Raw genomic sequence first — 24,825 nt, 5'->3', positions numbered from 1 at the left:
ATCCCTCTGTATCCGGTAGGGTTCCTGACCTCCCATTGTGGGCAGGGAGGCACTTACTGTGTCTTTTATCCCCCTTTAGCTGTTTTCCAACATGCTTTCTGTCTGTCTTGGAATGAGATTACTTGGTTTTGTCCTGGAGATATTTTTTTATCTTGTAAATCATCTCTCTCTTTTATGGACTGTATTATTATTTGTTCTACATATATATACATGATTTGTAGACATTTGAGTGTATTCCTCTTAGTGGGGACCTGTGCTTGTGTCTGGATGAGACTTTTAGGTGATCTCGAACTAAGTACAATGATAATGTGCTCTTGGAATCTACATCTGTTTCCTATTTGAACCATTCCCTGTTGTCTTACCTTTTCTTTGGTGCTTTAATTGAATTCTAGAACTTTTTACTTTTCCATTTTCTTCCGTTTTACTCACGCTGATATGACCTTAATGTGTTGCAAGCACCGTAAAATCCTTAAAAAAAAAAAAACAATGATAATTTTCCGCGGCTTGTAGGTTTTTATAGTGTTGTTCAGCTTTAACTGGTCCTTGGTTTTGTGTGGAAATCTGCTGATTGAAATGTCCAAAATCCCCACTATCCATCTTTTCATATTTCCTTTGTAAATAATGGTTTTGTATCAAGAAATGATTGACTTGTATTATGTATGAGTTGTACCAGTACCAGTGCTCCAATCTGTACCAATGCTCCAATCTGTACCAGTGCTCCAATCTGTATCAGTGCTCCAATCTGTACCAATGCTCCAATATGTACCAGTGCTCCAATCTGTACCAGTGCTCCAATCTGTACCAGTGCTCCAACCAGAACATGCAAAGGGACTGCCATCAATCCCAGGTTAAGACCAGAATTTTTTCTGACCCTCCTGTCCCCCCACCAGTGATTGGGTAGCTGGGTCTGTTAGACTAGTGTCCTATCCAAAGGTTAGCAAGAAATTGCTAGTGTCCATTTCACGCTATAGAAACCGGGATAAACTCTGGTTCCTTGAGCCTAATGGCCTGAATCACTACTTCATTTTTACTTTGATAACTTCTTCAGTGCTTATGTTTAATGTGAATGATTTTGTTTGTCATTTTGTCTTTCATCAAATCAATTCTACCTGAAGGCAATCAGGCAAGTAAGTTGTATAATTGGTTTGATGAATGAAGGAATGACCGGGGAAAACTTGTACAGTAAACGGAAACACAAGGCAGTTGGATTTGGTTGCTTGTAGGGTCCTCTGTCCCCATAGTTGGATGTCACTTTTGTCTTTCTGTCCTTCTCATGGAATGATGTGACTTGGTTTGGCCAGGCCCTGGCTGGGGACTTCTCCACAAAGGAAGAAATCGGATGTTAGTTTGTTTTTCTGTGAAATGAAATATTTTTTTCCCTTGCAAATCATTTCTTTTGAGTGAATTTAGGAATTACCAGAGTGACTTTCACAATGATCTCATGTTATACGACTGGGTCGTCATTGGCTTGGCTGGGAAGAGGAACTTTTCCCATTTGTCTTATTTTATGTCAGTGTCTGTAGCCACTGATCTCAAGATCTATCAAATTGTCCTTGTCTACCATCTTCCTGTTACTTATGTTGAAATGATCGAAAGCTGTTGCAACCAATACTGTGGTCTACTTGTGTCTTTTGCTTCCTTTGATGCTGTTGCAATCACTAACGAAGAACAAATAATACTAGCCTTGTCTATCCCTATATGTGTGAATTGTGAATAGTTTTGTCTTGTATTGCCCAAATCTTAAACCTGTCACTTTGTGTTCATGTACAGCTCTCGTTGGAACAAATATTAGCCTTGTCTATCCCTATATGTGTGAATTGTGAATAGTTTTGTCTTGTATTGCCCAAATCTTAAACCTGTCACTTACTTTTTGACAAGGTCCCCATAATAGGATGCTTATTCCCCCCCCCCCCTTCCCACATTGATAATATATCAGCCAATTCAATGAAGATGTGGATTCTATAGATTCGAGCCCCAGAGCTTTAAGCCAGTTGTTGTCTTGACTCATTACCAGTTAACAAAATTAACTGGGGTGAGAAAAGTAACATCTTCAATGGGGAGAAGTCCTGCTTTTAACTATATCTAATGAGAATGGGAAAGATACAAACGTTATTCTGATGTCGAAGACCAGAACTAAAACCTGTAGTTTTTATTTGTAATTACGAGATTTGACTAAAAGTCTTGCCTTCTTTGCTGTATTTTATTTTCTAATTGAAATGGCGTCATCAGTTTTAGACAATCAGCTTAGAAATCTTGAAGCAACATTAAACTGTTTTCGTCACATCCGTGAGCAATGAATTGGCCAAAGCATTACCCCTAATTACTGTCAGATTTGTGGGAGGAAATGAGGAACTTGTTCTAAAACAGTGTTTGATTACTGAGTGTCTTTGCACTCAAGGGACTTTATCACTAAACATGCTTTATATTTGAAAATGTCGACAGCCATACTTCTGTAAAGTGAGTCCTGTGAGAAGGTGGGTTTAAAGATGGAGTGATGGCAATCTATCAGAAACGGATCATCAAGAACAACCTTTGTGTGATCTCCCCATCACGGTGACAGATGCACCACCCATCAGTTGGAGCACTCAAGATGCTTCGGTTTGATTTTAGAAAACCAACTTCATCCTCCCTCTAGTTCAAATTTAGCTCTTTCAGACTTCTTTTCACCAAGTTCAAAGAATACATGACATCGAAGCAAATGTGCATAGTTGAGGCAAAAGAAAAAGAAACAACATTGCAACAACTAGTTCATCATTAGCGTACTTGTGCTGACAGAAACGACGAACTCGTGGAAAACTAAGGATAGCAGTGTATAGCCTTCATTTGATGGGGGGTTTTGTGGAAGGAGGTGACAGGACTTTTCAGGCAATCTTCAAAATGGTGCAATGTTTTTAGTTCGTTTTCATCAATCCGGTCTTTGACACAAATGAAGTGACTTTTATTAACAAGATGATAAGTGATTCTCAGATTAAATTTTGGAGTAACTTGCCTCATAATCAATTTGTAATAAAACAGTAGATTATTTGGTACAATGAACTTGATGGTTTTGTCCTGTTTTGCTTTGGGTTTGTTTTTTTTATTGTGTGTATATCTTTTTACTGGGTAGGGTTCCTGACCTCCCATAGTGGGCAGAGGGGTACATACTGTCTTCTATCCCCTTATATCTGTTTTCCAACATGCTTTCTGTCTTTGTCTTGGAATTAGATTTCTTGGTTTTGTCCTGGCCGGAGTCCTAGCTGGGAGGGAAACAGTCAAATGCCTAGTTATTGTTTTGGGAGATGATATTTTTTTCCTTGTAAATCATCTCTCTGTTATGTATTATTATATTTGTTATTTTGAATTTATGATGTAAGCATTTGAGTGTATTCCTCTTTGTTGGATTTTGTGCTTGTGTCCGGATGAGACTTATAGGGGATCTCAAACTGAGTACATTGGTGGTATGCTCTTGGAATCTACATCTGATCCCTATTTGTTCCCGGTTCCTCTTTGTCTTACTTTTTCTTGGGTGCTTTAAATTGTAATTCTAGAACTTTTTACTATCCCATTTTCCTCCATTTTACTGGTGCTGATATAAGCTAAATGTGTTGCAAGCGCCGTAAAACCCTTAAAAACAAAAACATCTTTTTAGAAATTTAGCATCGTTGAATTTTGAAGTATAAAATACATTCAGGCTCAAGCTTTTCCTTAATAGTGTCAGTGAAGAAAAAACATTTTTTTTAAAAAGGAACATTTTCCATTTCCTCCTTGTCTGAAGTGCCTGTTTTACAGGAATGAATTGTCAGTCCTGATGCAAGTCAAGTTTATCAAGGGCTGTAACTCTGCTCATACCAACTTCTAAACATTCATTGTTTTCATTAGTTTTGAAAACGTAAATGAGCAGAACTTGTAATATTTTTGCTAATTCCATTGGGATACATTTATTTCATGTTTGAAATTTCCAATCTTCTGCGTTAATGAAACCAAAGAACACTGTTAATGTTGGTTGGCCCGTGATTAGATTGTTAGATGTTAAGGGTTTATGCTCACAGAGAGTGTGCCCAAAATACATGGTGTTGCATAGATTGTTAGATGTTAAGGGTTTATGCTCACAGAGAGTGTGCCCAAAATACATGGTGTTGCATAGATTGTTAGATGTTAAGGGTTTATGCTCACAGAGAGTGTGCCCAAAATACATGGTGTTGCATAGATTGTTAGATGTTAAGGGTTTATGCTCACAGAGAGTGTTCCCAAAATACATGGTGTTGCATAGATTGTTAGATGTTAAGGGTTTATGCTCACAGAGAGTGTGCCCAAAATACATGGTGTTGCATAGATTGTTAGATGTTAAGGGTTTATGCTCACAGAGAGTGTGCCCAAAATACATGGTGTTGCATAGATTGTTAGATGTTAAGGGTTTATGCTCACAGAGAGTGTGCCCAAAATACATGGTGTTGCATAGATTGTTAGATGTTAAGGGTTTATGCTCACAGAGAGTGTGCCCAAAATACATGGTGTTGCATAGATTGTTAGATGTTAAGGGTTTATGCTCACAGAGAGTGTTCCCAAAATACATGGTGTTGCATAGATTGTTAGATGTTAAGGGTTTATGCTCACAGAGAGTGTGCCCAAAATACATGGTGTTGCATAGATTGTTAGATGTTAAGGGTTTATGCTCACAGAGAGTGTGCCCAAAATACATGGTGTTGCATAGATTGTTAGATGTTAAGTGTTTATGCTCACAGAGAGTGTGCCCAAAATACATGGTGTTGCATAGATTGTTAGATGTTAAGGGTTTATGCTCACATAGAGTGTGCCCAAAATACATGGTGTTGCATAGATTGTTAGATGTTAAGGGTTTATGCTCACAGAGAGTGTTCCCAAAATACATGGTGTTGCATAGATTGTTAGATGTTAAGGGTTTATGCTCACAGAGAGTGTGCCCAGAATACATGGTGTTGCATAGATTGTTAGATGTTAAGGGTTTATGCTCACAGAGAGAGTGCCCAAAATACATGGTGTTGCATCAATTTTTTTTAACAGCAAAAAAAAAATGCCTTAAAGACAAAATCCCCTGGTTCTTTCCTGGATTAATTTTGACTCTTTCCCCTGGAAACGATCAATTCTCCACAAGGTCAGAAGTGGCTGACCTTTTGTTACACATCGGGAAATGATGAAATAACATTTAAAGATAGATGTTCATTTTGTGGATCAGTACCCCTGACTTCATTATCTCGGAAGACAAACCAGGGGCATGCTACTGTAAATGTTGTTTTTTTTCAAACAAAACATGTACAGATTAGATGCCTCTGCTGTACGCGTTAAAGCGATAATCTCACTTTGAATTAATTTATTTTCTGTGTGATAATTCGACGAGGAATCCCAGACGTCTTGTTTATGGTAAATGTTAATTCTATTTAGCAGTTCTCCATTAGTATTTGATTGATGCTCATCAAATGAATTATCAATAGATGATTAATCCTAATGCAAGTTAATATTAACCTATTATTTTATGAAAATATTTATATAAAGTAGTGATAATTAGATATCATCAGGCTTATATATGCAGTTTACCTTCTGTAGCTGTGACTGAACAATCCCATACCAGTCTTCGAAGTGGTTTGTTTCCTTTTGCTATAGTATTTTATCTGTGTGCCTCTACAATTTAAGCTTCGAAATATTAACACAAAAGAAATAGTCTTATTTTTGGCACAGTTTAATGATTTATGTTTATCGACCAATGTCATTTCCAGTTCATTTGAATTGGATGGCTCTTATTCTGTTTTCTTTTTAAATTCTAGAAATCTTTTTTTTTTTTGTTTTTTTTTTCAGGCTTACCATGAGCACCAGAAAATCAGTAAGTTGATGACAGCTGCCAGCAAGGACAGAGAATTGCTTCACCTTTATGGACTTGCGGTTTTTATTTTCGAATCAGTGCAAATCAACATGACTTTTCGTCACTGGCTTATTTAGCAAAAATACATTTTCTACATCTCTTAGTTTACAATACAAATCTATTCGGGAAATGCTTATGATTACAAACTTTGTAGCCATGAAAAATTCATTGAAATTTGCCCTGGTTCCAAGTGAATCACACCAGATGGCCACTTATTGCCGATCAGCAACCAATGTGTTTACATGTCTAAATACCATTGATGTTTGTTGAGGTGATTTATTTTCATGGCCATTCAGTGTTTTGTGAGCCATTGGTGAGTCCCGATAGCTCATATCTACCAACTGAGCTCAAGTTGATGATTGTCAGACTGATAGTTGAATCTGTCTTTGTGGAATACAAAGGCAAAATCTGTTATCAGTGTCTTATTGTCAACATTGCTTCTACCATTTATTATTTTCTTCGTCTAAAAAAATGTCATGTGGTTTTTATAGCTCAATATGTCAGGAAATGAATGATGATTTTAATTATTGTAATAAAGTAGTAAAGCTGAAAAGACAATGCACAAAGACATAAGCAGGTATAAACGTTTCTTGTCAGTCTCAACTCTTGATTTTTACAAGCTTTAGTCACTAATTTCCTCAATAACTATTTGGAGACGCCCAAATTTGGTCCCTCCGCATTTTATTTTTCTTTCTTTAAGACTCTGCAATTAATGCCATCAAAAAGATGAATTTGTCTTGAATTTGAAAGTTTATAATACTGCATTGGTAATTATATTTAAAAAATATTTTGGAACAACACAGATAGACACTGGAATTACATTTCTCTCTCCTCTTTTTCAGTCATTTGGAAAAACTGCTGACTGTAACTGATAAATACATAATCTAAATATCACTTTTTGTGGTTAAAAGAGACTAATGCCATAACATGAAGATAGAACATTTATCCAGAATTATGCTCTCTCTCTCTCTCTCTCTCTCTCTCTCTCTCTCTCTCTTTCTCTCTTTCTCTCTATCTCTCTCTCGTCTCTCTCTCTCTCTCTCTCTCTCTCTCTCTCTCTCTCTCTCTCTCTCTCTCTCTCTCTCTCTCTCTCTCTCTCTCCTTCTCCTCTTTCACACACAGACACACACACACACATAAACTGTAAAAATCTACTTGTGATAATGTCAACTCTCTGCCCTGCATTGACTATGTCATTGTAGTCATGAAATGTAGCAATTAAAACGGCAGAGATGACTTCATAACTAATACTGTATCTACTTGTTGGGCAATTGTACATTATACACTATCAGTTTTTCAATTTATTTATTCTTTTCTTCTTCTTTAGTGTCCAAGGAAGGAGACAGTGACCAGCATTTATGTCTAAAGCCTGAAGAAATTGGCAAAGAGTCGCTTCTTGAGAAAATGGTGATTGACTCCAAAAAGTCTGCACTAGGTCAGTGGGTTTTTTTTCCTAACTGAGCAATTGTCTTTTGGCAAGAAATGGCATGAAATACAATATAAATAGAAAAATAACCTAATAAAATAATCCTTTCATTTTGGGAAACAGAATGTTTGCTATTTTTCACTGAATGCTTATTTTTAACCCTTTTAATTAATTATTTTTTTATGTTAGCTGGTAAAAAGTAGTTCAAGTAAGGAATGGAATGAAAACAAAGAATAATAAGGGGAAATTTTAGACATTCTAATGAGTTTGAGGAAACCGTGCTGGAGTGTACGTTCATTAGTGTACCATGAAGATACTAATTATGAGATACTAAATGAGCAATTCTAAATTGGAACTAGGCGCTATATAAATTCATTATACTAATTATCAATTGGATAGATGCTTGACTATGTCAAAAAGTATTTCAAGCAAAACACTTTTTTTTTTTGTTTTCTTTCAATCTGCTCTATTCTTCCAATTTTTATGTACAACTATTTCCTTTATTTTTATTTTTATTTTTTCAAGGTTTAAGCTACATAACTGAGCTCCACAGTTTAAAAAATATTAAGCTATTTTGGGCCATCTGCGAGCTTTGTGGTGTCAAGTTCCGTGCAATTGTTGCATTGAATCACATCTTTGGATTCAGACATCGGCTTCTATACATGGTATGTTGTTGTTTGAAGATAAGATAAAAGTTAAAACTTTACCTTTTTTTTTTATTTGATTCAATTCTTTATCTTTTTCTCTGTGTGAATATATTTTGAAAAAGAGTGGAAGGATTTTGTTGTAATCAGTTTTGTCTAGATTGATCAGTGGAAAATAATTTAAGGATATGCTTAGAGTAGTTTAAGAACACGAAAAGCTTTTTGAAGTATTAAAGAAGAGTGTGGACAAAGTATGAAAGTGATGATAAGCTGGTAGAAGCTGTGGACTGGAAAAAGTCATAAACAAACATGAATAGAACAGCTTGAAAAAAGAACAAAATACCAAACCCAGTCCACAGTTTGTCCACTCTTAGAGAAGCTATTTTGGCTGCTCTTTTGGGTTTATTATTTAGTCAAAGAGAAATTGATGAAAACTATATGTTTCCACAGCCTCTCAAAATAACTTAATGTTGTTGTCGTTTGGTGTGGAAAGTTGTTGTCGTTTGGTGTGGAATGTCTGGGAAAGGACCAAAATAACGTAATGTTGTTGTCGTTTGGTGTGGAATGTTGTTGTCGTTTGGTGTGGAATGTCTGGGAAAGGACTTAATGTTGTTGTCGTTTGGTGTGGAATGTCTGGGAAAGGACTTAATGTTGTTGTCATTTGGTGTGGAATGTCTGGGAAAGGACCAAAATAACGTAATGTTGTTGTCGTTTGGTGTGGAATGTCTAGGAAAGGACCAAAATAACGTAATGTTGTTGTCGTTTGGTGTGGAATGTCTGGGAAAGGACCTTTTTACTCAACCTCATGGTCAAATTTTATTATTTGGTTTCTGAAATGGCCAGAGTTTACCATAAACATTGTTAAAACCTCGCTTATAAAATGATTTAGATTAGACTTTGTGGATTAGAATTATTGCTGTGTGAATTAGAATTACTGCTGTGTGGATTAGAGTTACTGCTGTGTGGATTAGAGTTACTGCTGTGTGAATTAGAGTTAATGCTTTGTGAATTAGAATTACTGCTGTGTGAATTATGTGTCAATTATGATTGATTATTAATATGATAATGTTGATCACACAGAGAGAGAACCATATTGATTATTAATATGATAATGTTGATCACACAGAGAGAGAACCATATTGATTATTAATATGATAATGTTGACCACACAGAGAGAGAGAACCATATTGATTATTAATATGATAATGTTGATCACACAGAGAGAGAGAACCATATTGATTATTAATATGATAATGTTGATCACACAGAGAGAGAGAACCATATTGATTATTAATATGATAATGTTGATCACACAGAGAGAGAACCATATTGATTATTAATATGATAATGTTGATCACACAGAGAGAGAACCATCCTGACTCTTATGACAAGATGAAGTCTTTTTTTGAGAAAAAGAGGCCGTATTCCATTCAATTTGAGAAGCACTCTGCGGTGGCTGAAGAGAGTGATGGACATGGTAAACCTTCTATCAAGGTAAATGTTTTCAAGTGGGTTTTAAAGATTTGCAAGATTACTTCTAGCACCTTTTTTTTTCTACTACGACTTGATATATACTGGGAGAACCCTAACATTTTTTGTTCATTTGGATTTTTTCACCAGTAAATGATTTATATATATATATTACATTTATTATGCCGTTCTGCCAAGTCATCATACAATATCGTTGCCTTGGCAGTCCACGAAGGAATATAGATAATTCATCAAACAAAATGTTTGATGTCAACAGGAATCACCCATGATGTCCAAGTTAGCAAATAGGGGGTTAATAATCTTGCTCAAGGAAAAAAAGGAAAGTGCCTGAAGCGGGGCTCGAAACCGGGACCTTCCGGGTCACAGTGCAATGCCTTAACCACTCGGCCACTTCACCCTTCATATATATATATATATATATATATATATATATATATATATATATATATATATATTACTGTCATCTTATGCTCCTAACAGGTATTTTATAAAGTTTGATGTTTCCACTCTGATAACCCTAAAATGTTCATGCATCTTTGACAGTTAGTTTAAATGTAGTTTTCCATTCTGTGACAGGTTTTTGAAAATGCCGTCGAGGTAACCTCCCTTGATGATGACCCCACCAAAAGTTACCGTACATATGTGGAATGGGTGGTTGCAGGTCAGATTGTTTTTTTTACTATTATCCATTTTACTGAATGAAAAGTTTTTAAACAAATAAATGTTATAGTTTTTTGTTATATACATAAATTGTTGCATTTATGAATTTAAATAAATCATTGCACAATGTAAAAATACAGCATTGAAATACTTTAGAAATTGGTCCTGTTGCTTTATTGTAAAAATTGCTTAGCCACTAATTCAGAGAAGAAAATCACAAATCATTCAAAGTTTTGATGGCCATGGAGAGAGACACTGTTTGTTTGTGTTTTTGTTTCCTGTTGTGTGAGAATTTGTCGCCATCAGAGGTTTCTGGCTTGTCTTTTGTCCCCTTAACCGTCTTGTCTACCCTCCTCTTCACTTTTGGTCCCTGGTCTCAAGTGAACCATTTGGTTTAGCAGAGGCCCGACTTTGCCATGTGTGCTATTGGAATGGGTGGGAGCAGGCAGACATGCCATTAGGCAGCACCAGGTACAAGATGGAGAGAAACTCGTTATTGTCGGAATTTGATGACCAGAATCAACACTCAACAATAGCAACATTATTTATATTGCATTACATACTGTAGTTATTCCAGAAATTATTCATTGAACTGATTGTAATTCCATTCTGACAGATATTTCAATTTTCATATATCAATTTGATATTTTGAATATAGAAATTAGCTCTCTGTTTAATAACTTTTGTGAAAAAAAATGTTCATTTAACTTTTCTTTATTTTCAGAATATGATATTTCCAGGGCTAAATACCAAGAGAAAGTTAAAGATCGACCGCTCTCCCCGATTTTCCACGCACCGCCAAGGTCTTTGAAGTGAGTACAGTTTGTGGTACAGTCGACTCCGATTAATTGCACACCCTCAGGAGTTCGGTTTAATGTGTCGATTAAGCAGAGTGTGCGATTAAGCAGAGAAGCTAATAATAGCATGTAAGTCCCAGCTTTCATGTGCAATTCATGTAGGACCTTCCCTTCTGAATTTTCAACGGGATTAATTAAGACCGTCGTATTCAAGACAAGGCCGCAGTAGAATGTTGGTTTCTTCATTTTTATTAATTAAAAAAAAATTTTTTTGTTTTTTTGGGGGGAGGGTGTTTTGGTTTTATTATATGTTTTTGGGGTTTTTAAAATTATTTTTTTTCTTTAAAAAAAAAATCTTTTCTTTCACATGTTTTACTGACAACAAAATATGACATTATTGTTTGTAAGAAGAATAATCGTAAAGCTTCGATTGCTTTCTATTCTGTACAAACTATTTATAAACCCGTGTCTCCAATCCCGCCAATGCAGATGATCTGTCAAGCGTTCTATATATAGCAGCGTTGTTTGTTTTTCCACCATGTCAAGTTTTCAGTGGTTGTCACATTCTGATGAATCGTCCTCTTCTTCATTAGCGAGGCGTTGTCTTTTGTGTGGCTGAACGGAGTTCACTATCTCCTAAGTTGTTAGTTCTTGGCTCATGGGTATATTGTTGTCCATTATAAAAAATTGATCGAATGCTTTGGCCGAAAACTTGCGTGGAATGGGAACAGCATCGTTGATTTCATATGGCTGTTGGTTGTCACTGCAATCAAGATGTAACGATTAAGCGGAGATGGTATTTTATTAATCAGAGCGATTATATAGAAAAAATTCAGTTTTTCAGCATTGTGTAGTGTATAAGCAGAGTGCGATTAAGCGGAGTGAACTGTACTTGTTTGGAAAATGTAAAATATACAATTGATTGGATATTGGGTTTTGATAGCAGATTGAAGTTTTTGTTTTATTGATCCAGCTGTAACCTTCAATGTCTTGGGTTTGGTTTGATTGGTTTTGGGTTTTGTATTTTTTGTCTTGTCATTATTACAAATTTATCACATCAAAAATTTGCATTAAAGTTTAAAGTAAACTTGTCGTTTGTGAATGGCATTTCTGAAAGCACCATTCGACTAAATGGGAACGAATGAGTAACTTACACCTCTTGATTCATTGTGGAACATCGGGCCGCATAAACGAGTAAAGGTGAGCAAAATAACAACATCTGTTTAAGCTTCACAAAATGTAAAAATGATATTTGACACTGATATTACTACAGAAAAAAATATTTCCTTTTCAAAATTACAAGAAATGGACAAAACAATGGTGTGTTTCGACATTGGAAAAGAATCATTCCATTGAATCAGCTGTACCACAAAACGAGTAGAATTACCAGAAAGATGGTGTCTGCGGGTAAATCATGGAATGGAGAAAAAAAATATCCACTAAACGTGCTCAAAGTGTTTTTCAAAGGGTCCTTGACTACCAGCGACATGTAACATATAAAACAAGGCATGACACCTGTGAGGCGATATTACACTTTTTCAGACAAAGACAACACATAAGGGCCAGGTTCTCATTTTACACCTGAGTATGTTGAGAACGTGAGGAAAGAGTCTTTTCCAAGGACTCAAATATGCGCGAGCGAGGCTTGAACCCAGGACCTTCCAATCCAAAAGTGAGTGTCATACCACAAGACTACGTAGCTGCACAGGAATATGTTTTCATGACCAAAGGTCCTTGGTGACACCAATCAGCTAATCTTCCTCCTGTGGATTATGCTGTGTGAGAATTGCCATGGGAGAAAGTCCACTTTAATTCTACCCTTTCATTCAAACACTCAAAGAACAAATAAATGATTCCTGGGTGGGGATCCTGACCTCCCATAGTGGGCAGGGAAGCATTTACTGTGTCTTCTATCCCCTTATATTTGTTTTCCAACATGCTTTCTGCCTTTGTCTTGGAATGAGATTACTTGGTTTTGTTCTGGCCCTGGCCGATTACCTAGCTGGGACCCCTTGTAAAGGGCTTTGAGCATGTTTAGTGGATATTGCGCTATATAAAAGTTCAATTAAAAATTGATCAGACTGGAATAAAAAACTTTAAAACAATCTAGTTTGTTTTTATTGTATATCAAATGAGACATTTTAGATTTTTGAACTCATTTTGGTGGTGGTCACTTCTTCTGGAATGCCTATGTAAAATGGCCTGATTATAAATATTTCAAATGTGGAAAAAGTTTCTGCAATTTTAATTTTTTCAATTTGATCATATAGAAATGTAATTGTAATGATTTTCAAAAATTTAAAGATTTTTACATTCATTGATTTCTCCTCAATTTCATGTTTCCTATCCTTTCCTCAGATATGATGACAAAGGGAATGATAATAAGCCTAAAGGTAAGTTTACACATGTCTCATTTTATTTTTTGATTTCCTTTTCAGATTTCAAGTATGTGTTTGAAAGTGCTTAAGAATATAATTGTCAATCTTTCCAAAGATCTAGCCATGCCTCTTCTGACCGTGATACAAGAGGAGGAAGATATGGCACTGATGGAAAACAACATTTCTAAAATTTAATTTAAAATTAGATGACCAATCCACTGACTGTGCTATTTTTAGTCTGGGGAACCCCTGTCCATGACCTTGCATTTTGAAACATGGTCAATGTGCAACCTTCACTCTTACACGTGTTGAGCCAGCGAGTCAAAGAATGCGTATGCTATTTTTAGCCTTCTACAAATGCTTGACTCGCTGTTTTCTCTTGACCATGAAATAGTTGATATAGATATATTGTGATTGATGAAAAGGGATTTTAGTGTCATTTTTTCAGTCAAATTTTGATTTTCGGATTGACCACCAATGCTTACTTCGTTTGCCTAAGTATCAGAAGATTTTGTCGATCATTCTGCTCATCTAAAAGTGCACAAAGAAAATATGAGTTTTGAAAAGTTCAGACTTTTCTGGGTTTCATCTGTTACTGGTCTTGACTACATCAAAATTAAAGGGTTTATGAGAACATTTCAAAGCAGAGAATGTGGCATACACTAGACTATCGAGGACATTCAGATTTGTCTATTATACTTCTATCCTTCAAGTCTGTTTCTATGATGCAAACGTAATATGAAACAGGAAGAGCAAAGGGCCAGGGATTTTGGAAATAGGAACGAGTCATGAACAAATTAAGGGCAGTTACATTATTCTCCAAATTTAAATCTGTACAAATTGATGTGTAAAGATGGTTTGTTTTTTTTTGTTGTTATAATTCAGATTATTTTTTTTCCACATTCAGAATATTTATCAGAGTGTAAGAGGAAATGATTGAGAATTGTAATTCGTTGACAAGTGGATCGCTTTAAGTTGAAGCTACACCATATCTATTCTAGACTATTTTAAATCAACATTAGAAATCTTGCATTTTTAATTTATACAATTCTCTTCTCTTGTTTTATTTTAGAATTAAAAACATTTTTTTTTTTTTGGTCGTGGTTTGAAGCTTGTTAAATTCTTGATGTTGAATTTTGTAGTCTAAAGCTTAGTGGTCTAGTGGTATGACACTTGCCTTTGGATTGGAAGGTCCTGGGTACGAGTCCTGAGCAGCGCATAGTTGAGTCCTTTTAAAAGGCTATTTATTCACATTCTCTCACCATACTCAGGTGTAAAATGAGTACCTGGCTGTTAACAGTGTTGTTTCTGTCCAAAAAAATAGTTTTATCACCTACCAGGCATTTTGTCTGGTCCTACATGTTAAGTGTTGCTGTGGCCAGGGAGCCCTTAGTAAGCGCTGTCAGCATGTTTAGTGGATATTGCACTATATAAAAGCTACATTTTTTTTCTTTTTTTAAATTTTAAATTCAAGAAAAATTTATTGTGGAAAAGCCTGTGCTAAATCGGTGAATTTGTGAAATGTGTGTTATGTTTGGAAAGCCTTAAATCTTAGATATAGCAGTGACCTGCCTTTAGTAATTCAGTTATTCTCTGTCCTTTGTTCTTCAATGACAGATAATGTAGACAAAGATCAGTTCCTGCCTTCATCAACCAAAGGAAGACCTGACGGCTTGCTTCCTGACCCTGTGCCTCCTTACCACCACCGTCCACCACCACCACCACCCCCACCACCCTTTGGTGATCCATACAGGGATATGGATCCATTGTTAAGGGACAGATATTTTGATATGGACCCACTGATGAGAAAGAGGTTTATGGACAGGGACATGTTAATGAGAGGCCGCTACGTGGATAGAGATGATCATCCACCGCTTAGAGAACGAGATAGAGATTTTTATGACTCAGACCCTCGTCGGGGGAGAATTCATCGGCCTGACCCTTACATTGACCCACTCGATCCAAGGGAAATGAGAAGTCATCGACTGGACCCATACCATGACCCATCAGACCCACGAGCAATGAGTGGTCGGATTCGTCGACCAGACCCATATCATGACTTACCGGATTCTAGAGAACTGAGACATAGAAATCGTGTATCCGATCCGTATGCCGATCCACCAGACCCAAGGATGAAACGTCGACCAGACCCTTTTATGGATCTGGATTCAATCAACCCTAGGACAAAGGCCGAGCCACCGTATATGGATCCGGATCCATTGAAAAGATCAAGAAAACCAGACCCTTGTTTGGATCCAAATCCGCTTAAACGAACGTTACAATCAGAACCGTACATTGACCCAGATCCCTTGAAAAGGGTGTTACCATCTCAGAAGGCCAAAGCCAAACCTGTAGTCATTGACTATGGTCATGGGAAAGAGGAGAAAAGTGAAAAGTCAAAGGTCAAAGAATGGGAAGATGACATTCATGATCTTCTCGAAAGTGGCATCAAATCAAAGGGACCAGACAGTCTGGCACTTCTCAGTAGTAGCTACTCGTCTCCCAAGAGAGAAAAGTCTCCCCCTGAGAGGCCACCAGCCAAATCATTGCCTTTTGAAAGGTCTTATCTGGATAGAGTGAAAGACTTTGACTTGCATTCCAGAAAATCCAGACAAGATAAAAGAGGCTCAGACTCGTCATTCTCAAAATGGAAAGATTCCAAGAGCCCTGAGGTGTCAGCTAGAAACCCAGATTATCCTAGATCAAGAAAAGGTTATGAGAGACAGTTTGGTCGTTCTCCTCCAAGAAATAAGCAGTCAGTTAGATCTCCTCTTAGAAGAAAACGGTCTTGTAGTCCTAAAAATCAAGCAATATCAATATCGTCAGAAAGCCCACCTTGGGTGGAGTCCTTTCCAAGTCCTGGCCGTACAAAGCGCTATGTCAAAAGTTCAAAACCTTTCAATGTAAAGAAAAGGTCTTTTAACCCTGCTCGTAAACGCCGGAGATCAAGATCAAGCTCTTCTCGATCCAGTTCCAGTTCAAGAAGTTCTTCCAGATCACGTTCAAGGTCTCGGAGTTCTTCCAGCACACCACCCAAATCTAGTAAACATCTCAGAGCTAAACCTAAATCAAGTCCTCCTCTGTCATCTTCTATGTTGAAGAATCTCTCTAGCTCATATAGAAGATCAAAAAGTCCTTCAACTTCAAGGCCTCTCCCAAAGTCCATCTTGTCTGGTCCACCAGCAAGAAGTAGAAGCCCTCTCGGATCTTCTCAAAGATCTAAAAGCCCTTTGGCACCTATTCCAACATCGCTCCCTTCTGAGCCACCCACAAGATCAAAAAGTCCTTTTGGATCGTCCCGGACTCGGAGTCCCTTAGGGCCACTCCCCGCTGACACCCCACTCAGATCCAAAAGCCCAATTAGATCACTTCCTAAATCTCTCCCTCCAGCCCCTCTTCCCAAAGCTATCAGTCCTGCAAGCAAGCGTCTGAGATCTACAAGTCCATCCCCCCCTACTGGTCCACCTCCTAAGAATCAGTCCCAGTCTAGAAGTCCTCCCGGCCCATCCTCCAAGACGAAAAGCTCTTCTAGTCCACCTGCCAATAACGAGGGGCTGGTAAGTGATAACTCCAAATGATTGTCATTGTCATGCGTGTCAAATTAAACACACGATTGATTGTACCAGTGGATTCAACAATTCCATGACAGTTTTTAAAAACGTTGTTGTCATTCTCAAATAATATGACATGTCATTAGATTATTGCCAGAAAGTTATGAGAATTTGTTCAAGATAGAAATTCAAAGGATTTTTTGTCATTTGTTTATTCAGGAATTTTTTTCAAGAAAAAAACCCATTAATTTAATCCTGACCAAAATGTTTTGGTCCATAGAGAACCCAAGGCTTGGGGCATGTGTTGGAATTTAGAAACAGTTAATAGTTTTTCTCTTCACCCCTCTTTTCTCTCTCTCTTTCTAGATGTCAGATGCTACTGATGAAGATGCTCAAGCTGAAAGAATTGCTGACATGTTGTTGAGTATGGTCAGTATTCAATAGGGTGTTAAATTGAACAAAAATAAAAATAGGAATTATTTGATTCAAAAGAATTAATAAACGAAGCATCAGTCATTTGGTATAAAACCACCACATGTTGAGCAAATAAACGGTGCGATAAAGCAGGAAGAGAATACTTTGTATTCCAGGTACAGCATAGACAAGAGAATAGATAATAGGCAGGCATTGTTATCATTACCAAGACAAAAATGAATAGCATTGCAATGGACAGAGTTGAGTAATGAGGTTGATTTTGGACATTTCACAAAGTTATGATTGATAGCATTTACTGATCTCTGATGATAGCAATACTTATTTGAAAATGTAGGTATGTGTATTTCAATCAATTGTTGTGCAATAGCAACACCCAGTCATATGACATAGTGTCAAATAGTGTTATAGATCAAGTTTAGGACATACGAGTTACTTCAGTCGCTTTCACTGAGATTTATTTGGGGGGATTTCTGGTATTTGAGTTCCTTATTTAATCATTCTGAAGGGAAATTTGGATTTACCTTTAATTTAATAAGCGCAGACATAGTAACGGTAGACAACGGCAATGCTGCATCACAAAGTGAGCAAGAGGGGAGAGATTTGGTGTTGACAGCACAGCTCAAACCTTGGTGCCCTTGATGTTAGTGCAATGGCCTGTCTGTCTCGATTGCATTTTGTCCCCTGATTGAATAAGAATAAAATGTCTGTTAAAGCTTTCATTTACAAGGAATTCTTTTGTCATTTTTCTGGTTTTGTTTTTTTTGGGGTTTTTTTTAGCTTTAAAGCACAGTTTTAACTAGTTTTATTGTTTTTTTTTAATTGTTTATTTTCTTCTTTTTTTTTCCCCCCTAAATGTAGAAAAGCTCTATAGTAGGCAGTGAAATGGACGATCCTCACGCTGCTTTGCAAGCTTTGCTGTCCTCCAAGGAATTAACGGAGGCTTTGTTGGCGACCAGAGCTGAGGTAAGTGGTGGCTTTTTATGATAATCATATAATAATACATTGGCATGTATATAGCACATTTTAATTACTGTGTGATGCTCCGTACACATTACAAATAAATATATAAAACGTATACCACAATGATATCAATAGCAGCAGTGCATGTAATATCTTATCAATACCTCGGAATTGTAACGATAACAATAATTTAAAACTAACAAGAGATGTCGCTTCTCTTATCCTTCTGGTCAGGTCATTCCACACAAGGGGCCCAGTGTGGGTAAAGGAATGGCCGTCATAATATTTATAACTATAATTATTTCTTAGAGTAAGCTCCATTTTGTTTGTCGAGGATCGTAAATTCCCATTTGGTACATGACATAATTCTATCATGCTTCTAATTTAGTCAGGTGCTTCATCATTGAGACTTTCAAAACCAAACAGAGCAATCTTTAAAATGATTGTTCCCTTGACTGGCAGCCAGTGTAGGTCACACAGAATAGGCAGGGAGTGTGCCATTCTCTTTTGTCTTGTCACTAATTTAGCTGCACTACTATTTTGTATGACCTGCAGGCCCGAGATTTGATGTCTTACATGATCTGTCTTACAAGGCATCGGTTACTCAAGAGTTGAATTGATTTGGTGCTTATAAAAACTGTTTGAAGAATTCAAGTCAGAAGTGAAGGGAGTATCTAAAATTATTAATTTTTTATGTGTGTTTTATTTTGATTTTTCAGTCATCCCTTAGAGTGAAAAGTGATCGAAAACCGCCAGATCTCGATGCAGAAACTAGTCGAGAACCGATCCATTTCACAAAGGAACAACCAAAATCTACCAGAGAAAAAGTAGCTTTTGCTTTTGCAGGTGGAAAATCCGTGCCTTCACGGAATGTTCCACAAACATTCTTGGAGGAAGAGACGAGTGATGAAGAAAATTAAAATGGTTGAGTTTATAAAATCAATATTTCTTTTGCTTTATAACAAGATGGTCGTATATTTGTATTGTAAATGATGTCTAACTCATGTGTGAAGAAAAACAATAATTGTAATACATTAGGGATGTTATTTTTCAAAACATGTTTCATTATGATGTATTCAAAAGTTATCTTATGTTCTTCCTCCTCATTTGCCGAAGGGAAAGATCCAATGCATGTTTTATTCAAGTAGGATCATTTTTGTCATTGATATTTTAGCACTCTGAATTGCTCGGGATTTATACATATCGTAAAATGAAAACATCAATTTGCCTTCTGGGGTATTTATATTATACTCAGTCATTCATTATCTTTGCATTTTTACATTTATATTAATGTGTGTGTGTGTGTGTGTGTGTGTGTGTGCGTGCGTGTGTGTGTGTGTGTTTGAATGGGAGAGAGAGAGAGAGAGTGCATGTGGGGCAGGTATGCACACATTATGCTGTTTGATTCATATTTTTTGTCTTTACTATTATTATTATTATCAACACAGTAAAGCATGGACATTTGGATCAAGTTGGGACTGGGCGGGGCCTAATTGTTGGAAGAGTTTCCGTGTTGAGAATTTGACAAAGAATTTGAAAAATGTGAAAGGGTTTAAGATGGGTGATTTTGGTAAAGTGTGTCATCGATTCTGTTGTTATTCATTATTGATTAGAACTTAGATTGTCAGTCTGTGTCAAACTTATTTTCTCTCCATGAAAAATGGACACAATTGAATGAGATGAGATACATGGTTTGTCTGTATGTGTTGCCACCCTTTGAATAGAATGGCCCCAAACTACTGGTGTCATCAATGATTTGTAAGTGGTTAAAATAAAGTTGATGTTTTATTTATCTCCCCCTTTTCTATCAATTTCTTTGAGTTTTGATGATTTACACAATTGTTTTTTAGTTTTAATTTCTCTTCACTTTGCAGTGAAAATGGGTTTCTTAAGAACTAGTTAATTGTTAAACACGTTTTACTACATACCGTAAAAAAGATGAACATGAAAACAGTTTGAACTTCTATTACTTTTTTTCTTATTATCCGAAAGCAATCTGCCGTCTGCCGCCGCATGGTGGGCAGGAGGTCACACTGTGTCTTCTAATTCATGTATCTGTTTTCTTAGTTGCTTTCCTGGGTGGGGTTCCTGACATCCCATAGTGGGCAGGGAAGTACTTGTGTCTTCTATCCCCCTGTATCTGGGTGGGGTTCCTGACGTCCCATAGTGGGCAGGGAGGTACTTGTTGTGTCTTCTATCCCCCTGTATCTGGGTGGGGTTCCTGACCTCCCATAGTGGACAGGGAGATACTTGTTGTGTCTTCTATCCTCCTGTATCTGGGTGGGTTCCTGACCTTCCATAGTGGGCAGGGAAGTACTTGTTGTGTCTTCTATCCCCCTGTATCTGGGTGGGTTCCTGACCTCCCATAGTGGACAGGGAGGTACTTGTTGTGTCTTCTATCCCCCTGTATCTGGGTGGGGTTCCTGACCTTCCATTGTGGACAGGGAAGTACTTGTGTCTTCTATCCCCCTGTATCTGGGTGGGGTTCCTGACCTCCCATAGTGGACAGGGAGGTACTTACTTATCTTCATATCCCTCTATAGCTGTTTTCCAATTTGCATTCTGTCTTTGTCTTGGAATGAAATTGCTTGGTTTTGTCCTGGCGCTGGCCGTAGTCCTTTGGCTGGGAGGGAAAGTCAAATGTTTAGTTATTGTTTTGGGAGATGATTTTTTTCCCTTGTAAATCATCTCTATGTTATGTAATATTATATTTGTTGTTTTGAATTTGTAATGTAAGCATTTGATTGTATTCCTCTTAGTGGGGTCCTGTGCTCGTGTCTGGTTAAGACTTTTAGTAGGCAGTTTAGTGAAAATTTCAAATTATAAAGAACTTCTTTAAATTGGTATTAACAGAAGCAGCTTGCTGTGCTTATTCCAATGCTTTTTAAACTTTTGAGATATCTCAATTGGTTCAAGAGTTATGAATTTTTAAATGAATATTTTTCGGGGTTCAAAACGGCCAATTTTACCATTGCAAAGTTGTGACGAGTTCATGACAACACAAGTAATAACAACTGCCTATGAAGACGTAACTTCGTCAAAAATGGACGGATTTTGATGAATTATAAATCAAAATATAGGTAGAATTCTATTCTTTCATTATAAACTGGATTTTGCTTTTATTGTCTTCTTTCTTCCTTTGGTGGTCATGAATAGGCATAACTTAAGAATTACTACTGAGTACGTGAGAGTTTGACCTTGAGACTCAGCAATAGCAGCAATCTTCTCCTTGACATCCTTTAAACATTTGAAAGTATTCATCTGAATCAAAACAAAGTTAAATGAAGCAAAATATGAAAAGGAATAATATTTTGGAGTGAAAAAGATATATATTGGATCAATTCCTTGTTGCCTAAGTATGAAAAGTGAGGGCTTGAAGGAAGTCAACACACTATAATTAAACAAACTGTAGATAAATCCGTTTTAATTTTTTTTTTTTTTAAATAAAATAAATGGGACTCTCAAAGAACTGTAAACAAACCGAACGTTAAAATGTTTTAAATGACTGACTGGTGGACCAAAAGTGGCTGTTGAAAGTTAAAATTTACCGAGAAAAGGACGGTCATCATACGACATGACCCCCCCCCCCCCCCCCCCCCCCCCTTCCCCATTTAAAAAAAAATCCAAAACAAATAAATCAAAGGTGATGATGGGAGGGTGTGTGTGTGTGTGGATGGGGGGGGGGGGGGGGGGGGTCTTGGCTCAGCTCTTCACTTTTAGGACTCCAGTACAGATATTTCTTCAATATTTACCATGGGGGCCACACAGACTAGTTTCAATCGTAAACAAAGATGGCGGAAGTTCGGCTCCCATGGCAACCATTATTTTTTTTTTCGTACTTTTACTTCAATAAAAAATAAGAATGAAAATAAAAGAATAAAATTCTCTTACATGAAAAAACATTATGAAAACAAAAAGTTAATATCAATAATAAGCCAATAAAGGAGGTAGAGCGTGGTGTTTAATCAGCAGCGACCGTGGGTCCAAAGGTCAGCTAAAGCGTGACGTCACAGCCACTGAATGCCGGCTCAGTTGAGCGGTAAGTCTAAAATCGTGTTTTTTTGCGGAGAGTTAAACAAGTCGTGCGTCAAGTTTAATTCTTGCATATCTTGTGTCATTCAAATATTTAATAGTTGAATTTTATGTCTCCGAAGTTTAAATAATGTCGCCCAACGGGTTTTTATGTTCTTAAGCTTTAAAAATTGCATTGAGTTCAAAAGAAAATAACTCGAGTTATAGTGATCCGATCGACTTCAGAAAAAGACTGTTTCGTAGTTTAGCTTCTCTTCAAAAAGATGTATCTGAAGTGGTAGTACGATCCGAAAAACGAAACAAAAATTGCATTTGTTTCCGACCACTCCCGCAGGTCGCTTCCACGGCCGGTCACAAAAACTCAATGGGTGGCTGATCGCCGATTCAGCCAGCGGCTCGCGCTCTCGCTAAACTGCCTACTTTTAGGTGATCTCAAACTATGCACAATGATAGCAGCTCTTGGAATCTACACCTATTCCCTATTTGTACCATTCCCCTTTGTCTTACATTTTCTTGGGTGCTTTAATTGTAATTCTACAACTTTTATACTATCCCATTTTCTTGGCGCTGATATGACCTAAATGTGTCGCAAGCACAGTAAAACCCGAGTACAAGACAGTGATCATGGATCCCAATAGCCCAGTCGGTAGAGCAAAGGCTTTACACACAAAGGGAATGAGATTGATCCTGTTCTGACCCCCCTGTCCACTTAGCGGTGGTTGGGTAGCTGTCTGATAAATCTGTTGGAAAGTGTACTTTGTGGGTAGCTGCCTGATAAATCTGTTGGAAAGTGTACTTTGTGGGTAGCTGTCTGATAAATCTGTTGGAAAGTGTACTTTGTGGGTAGCTGTCTGATAAATCTGTTGGAAAGTGTACTTTGTGGGTAGCTGTCTGATAAATCTGTTGGAAAGTGTACTTTGTGGGTAGCTGTCTGATAAATCTGTTGGAAAGTGTACTTTGTGGGTAGCTGTCTGATAAATCTGTTGGAAAGTGTACTTTGTGGGTAGCTGTCTGATAAATCTGTTGGAAAGTGTACTTTGTGGGTAGCTGTCTGATAAATCTGTTGGAAAGTGTACTTTGTGGGTAGCTGTCTGATAAATCTGTTGGAAAGTGTACTTTGTGGGTAGCTGTCTGATAAATCTGTTGGAAAGTGTACTTTGCGATTGACTAACATCCTATCCAAAGGGGTAACACAAGCATTTGCTATTGTCTGTTTCGTTCCAAGCTATAGAAACTGGGATAAACTCCGGTTGAATGGGCCTAAATGGCTATGAAGAATTACTACAAGTACAAGGCACTGATCACCAAAAGAAAATGAAAAGGTGTTCCTAACACTAGTAGGCTAGTAGTGCTCGTGTAAACAAATCCCATTGGTCCCTCTATTGAATACGACTTACTCACTGTTCATTTGCTTTTGGTGGTTGTCTTGTACTTACATGAATTTTTGGTCAGAGTTAGGCCATGTGTGGTGGGAGTGCCTGAAAAATACTAACAAAAAATGTGAAAATGGAAAGCCCTGGATGGGAACAGAACAGACGACGAGTTTACAAAGGCTACAGATTGGATGTGGCCTGCTTCAATCACCAACGTTATATTATATAGGGCTACACCGAATGGTTTGCAATCCTTGAGAACTTATTTTACATACACGTGTATTTTCTTTTTTTTTTTTTTAAAGATTGGAAGAACACTCGCCTCACAAATGAGTGGTTGACATTTTTCTTCTGATTTCCCTTGTCCACCCAGCAGAGAGTGGGTAGCTGGGTCTGTGACAGAAAGTACCTTACGATAGACTAGTGTTCTATCTAAGACTAAACGGTATCATGAGGACCCTGGAGGACTACGTACTTAACTATCCTAATAATGTACTGATTGAAAGATTCCCCCAAGGTGAGGAAATGCAGTCCTCTGTAACGATCTCCTCGATGGCCATTATACTATACTAGATTATCAGACACAAAATTAAATAGGTGTGAATGAAATTATCACTATCCTGTGATTTAGGTCAAATGTCTAAAATCCTTTAAAATTTGGTGTGACTCAGGGATCAGTCCTTGGACCTGTCTTCTTTACAATGTACTGTCTGAATTGACACTAATCCACAACGTTATTGATGCCCTACATGCTCTCCGGATAAGGATAACTCAGATGGTTATAAAATAAGTAAAAATGAAGAGATTTTATTTGACCGTTTCCCTCTCAGTAAAAGACTCCATGCTAGACTCAGGTGATACAGAATGGTATAATGATCATGCCACATACAGAACAGAAATGATTTAAAGGATAATCAGGCTAGGCTGTGAATTAATGAAGAATCTTCTGACCAAGGGCAACCAACGTTCCCCCATCCTGTGAGTTTCTTGTATAAAAATCACGTGCTCACATTTACACCCAACTGCCTCAATCTCAGAAATAGACTTGAATCAGTGTCGGCAAAACCAAGATATCTCATATCAGGACAAGGTCAAGGACAAAAAGTCATTGTTTGTTTTGAAGGGTTATTACGGCGGTTGCAACACATTTTCATTTAGGTCATATCAGCGCCAGTAAAAAGGAAGAAAATGGGATAGTTTAAATTA

General features: G+C 37.2%; 2 protein-coding genes across 2 annotated transcripts in view; one reads left to right on the top strand and one right to left on the bottom strand.

Moving 5' to 3' along the window:
* The window catches only part of LOC144966094 (uncharacterized), a 38,107-nt gene extending 18,101 nt beyond the window's left edge, over positions 1-20,006 (top strand). The window contains exons 13-23 of the mRNA XM_078902160.1: positions 5,809-5,833; positions 7,200-7,307; positions 7,824-7,963; positions 9,305-9,436; positions 10,010-10,094; positions 10,818-10,905; positions 13,249-13,283; positions 14,886-16,825; positions 17,186-17,248; positions 18,113-18,217; positions 18,934-20,006. Coding sequence (XP_078758286.1) covers positions 5,809-5,833; positions 7,200-7,307; positions 7,824-7,963; positions 9,305-9,436; positions 10,010-10,094; positions 10,818-10,905; positions 13,249-13,283; positions 14,886-16,825; positions 17,186-17,248; positions 18,113-18,217; positions 18,934-19,134 — 2,922 coding nt within the window. The 3' untranslated portion in view covers positions 19,135-20,006. The remainder of the gene's footprint in view (positions 1-5,808; positions 5,834-7,199; positions 7,308-7,823; positions 7,964-9,304; positions 9,437-10,009; positions 10,095-10,817; positions 10,906-13,248; positions 13,284-14,885; positions 16,826-17,185; positions 17,249-18,112; positions 18,218-18,933) is intronic.
* Positions 1-24,825, bottom strand: part of LOC144966101 (protein AAR2 homolog) — a 417,529-nt gene that overhangs the window by 28,767 nt on the left and 363,937 nt on the right. The gene's annotated exons all lie outside the window — the stretch shown is intronic.

Source organism: Berghia stephanieae, chromosome 2, assembly GCF_034508935.2.
Source record: "Berghia stephanieae isolate SIO BIC M18660-M18661 chromosome 2, UCSD_Bste_1.3, whole genome shotgun sequence".
Taxonomy (NCBI): domain Eukaryota; kingdom Metazoa; phylum Mollusca; class Gastropoda; order Nudibranchia; family Aeolidiidae; genus Berghia; species Berghia stephanieae.
This window is presented reverse-complemented; position numbering and strand designations above follow the sequence as displayed.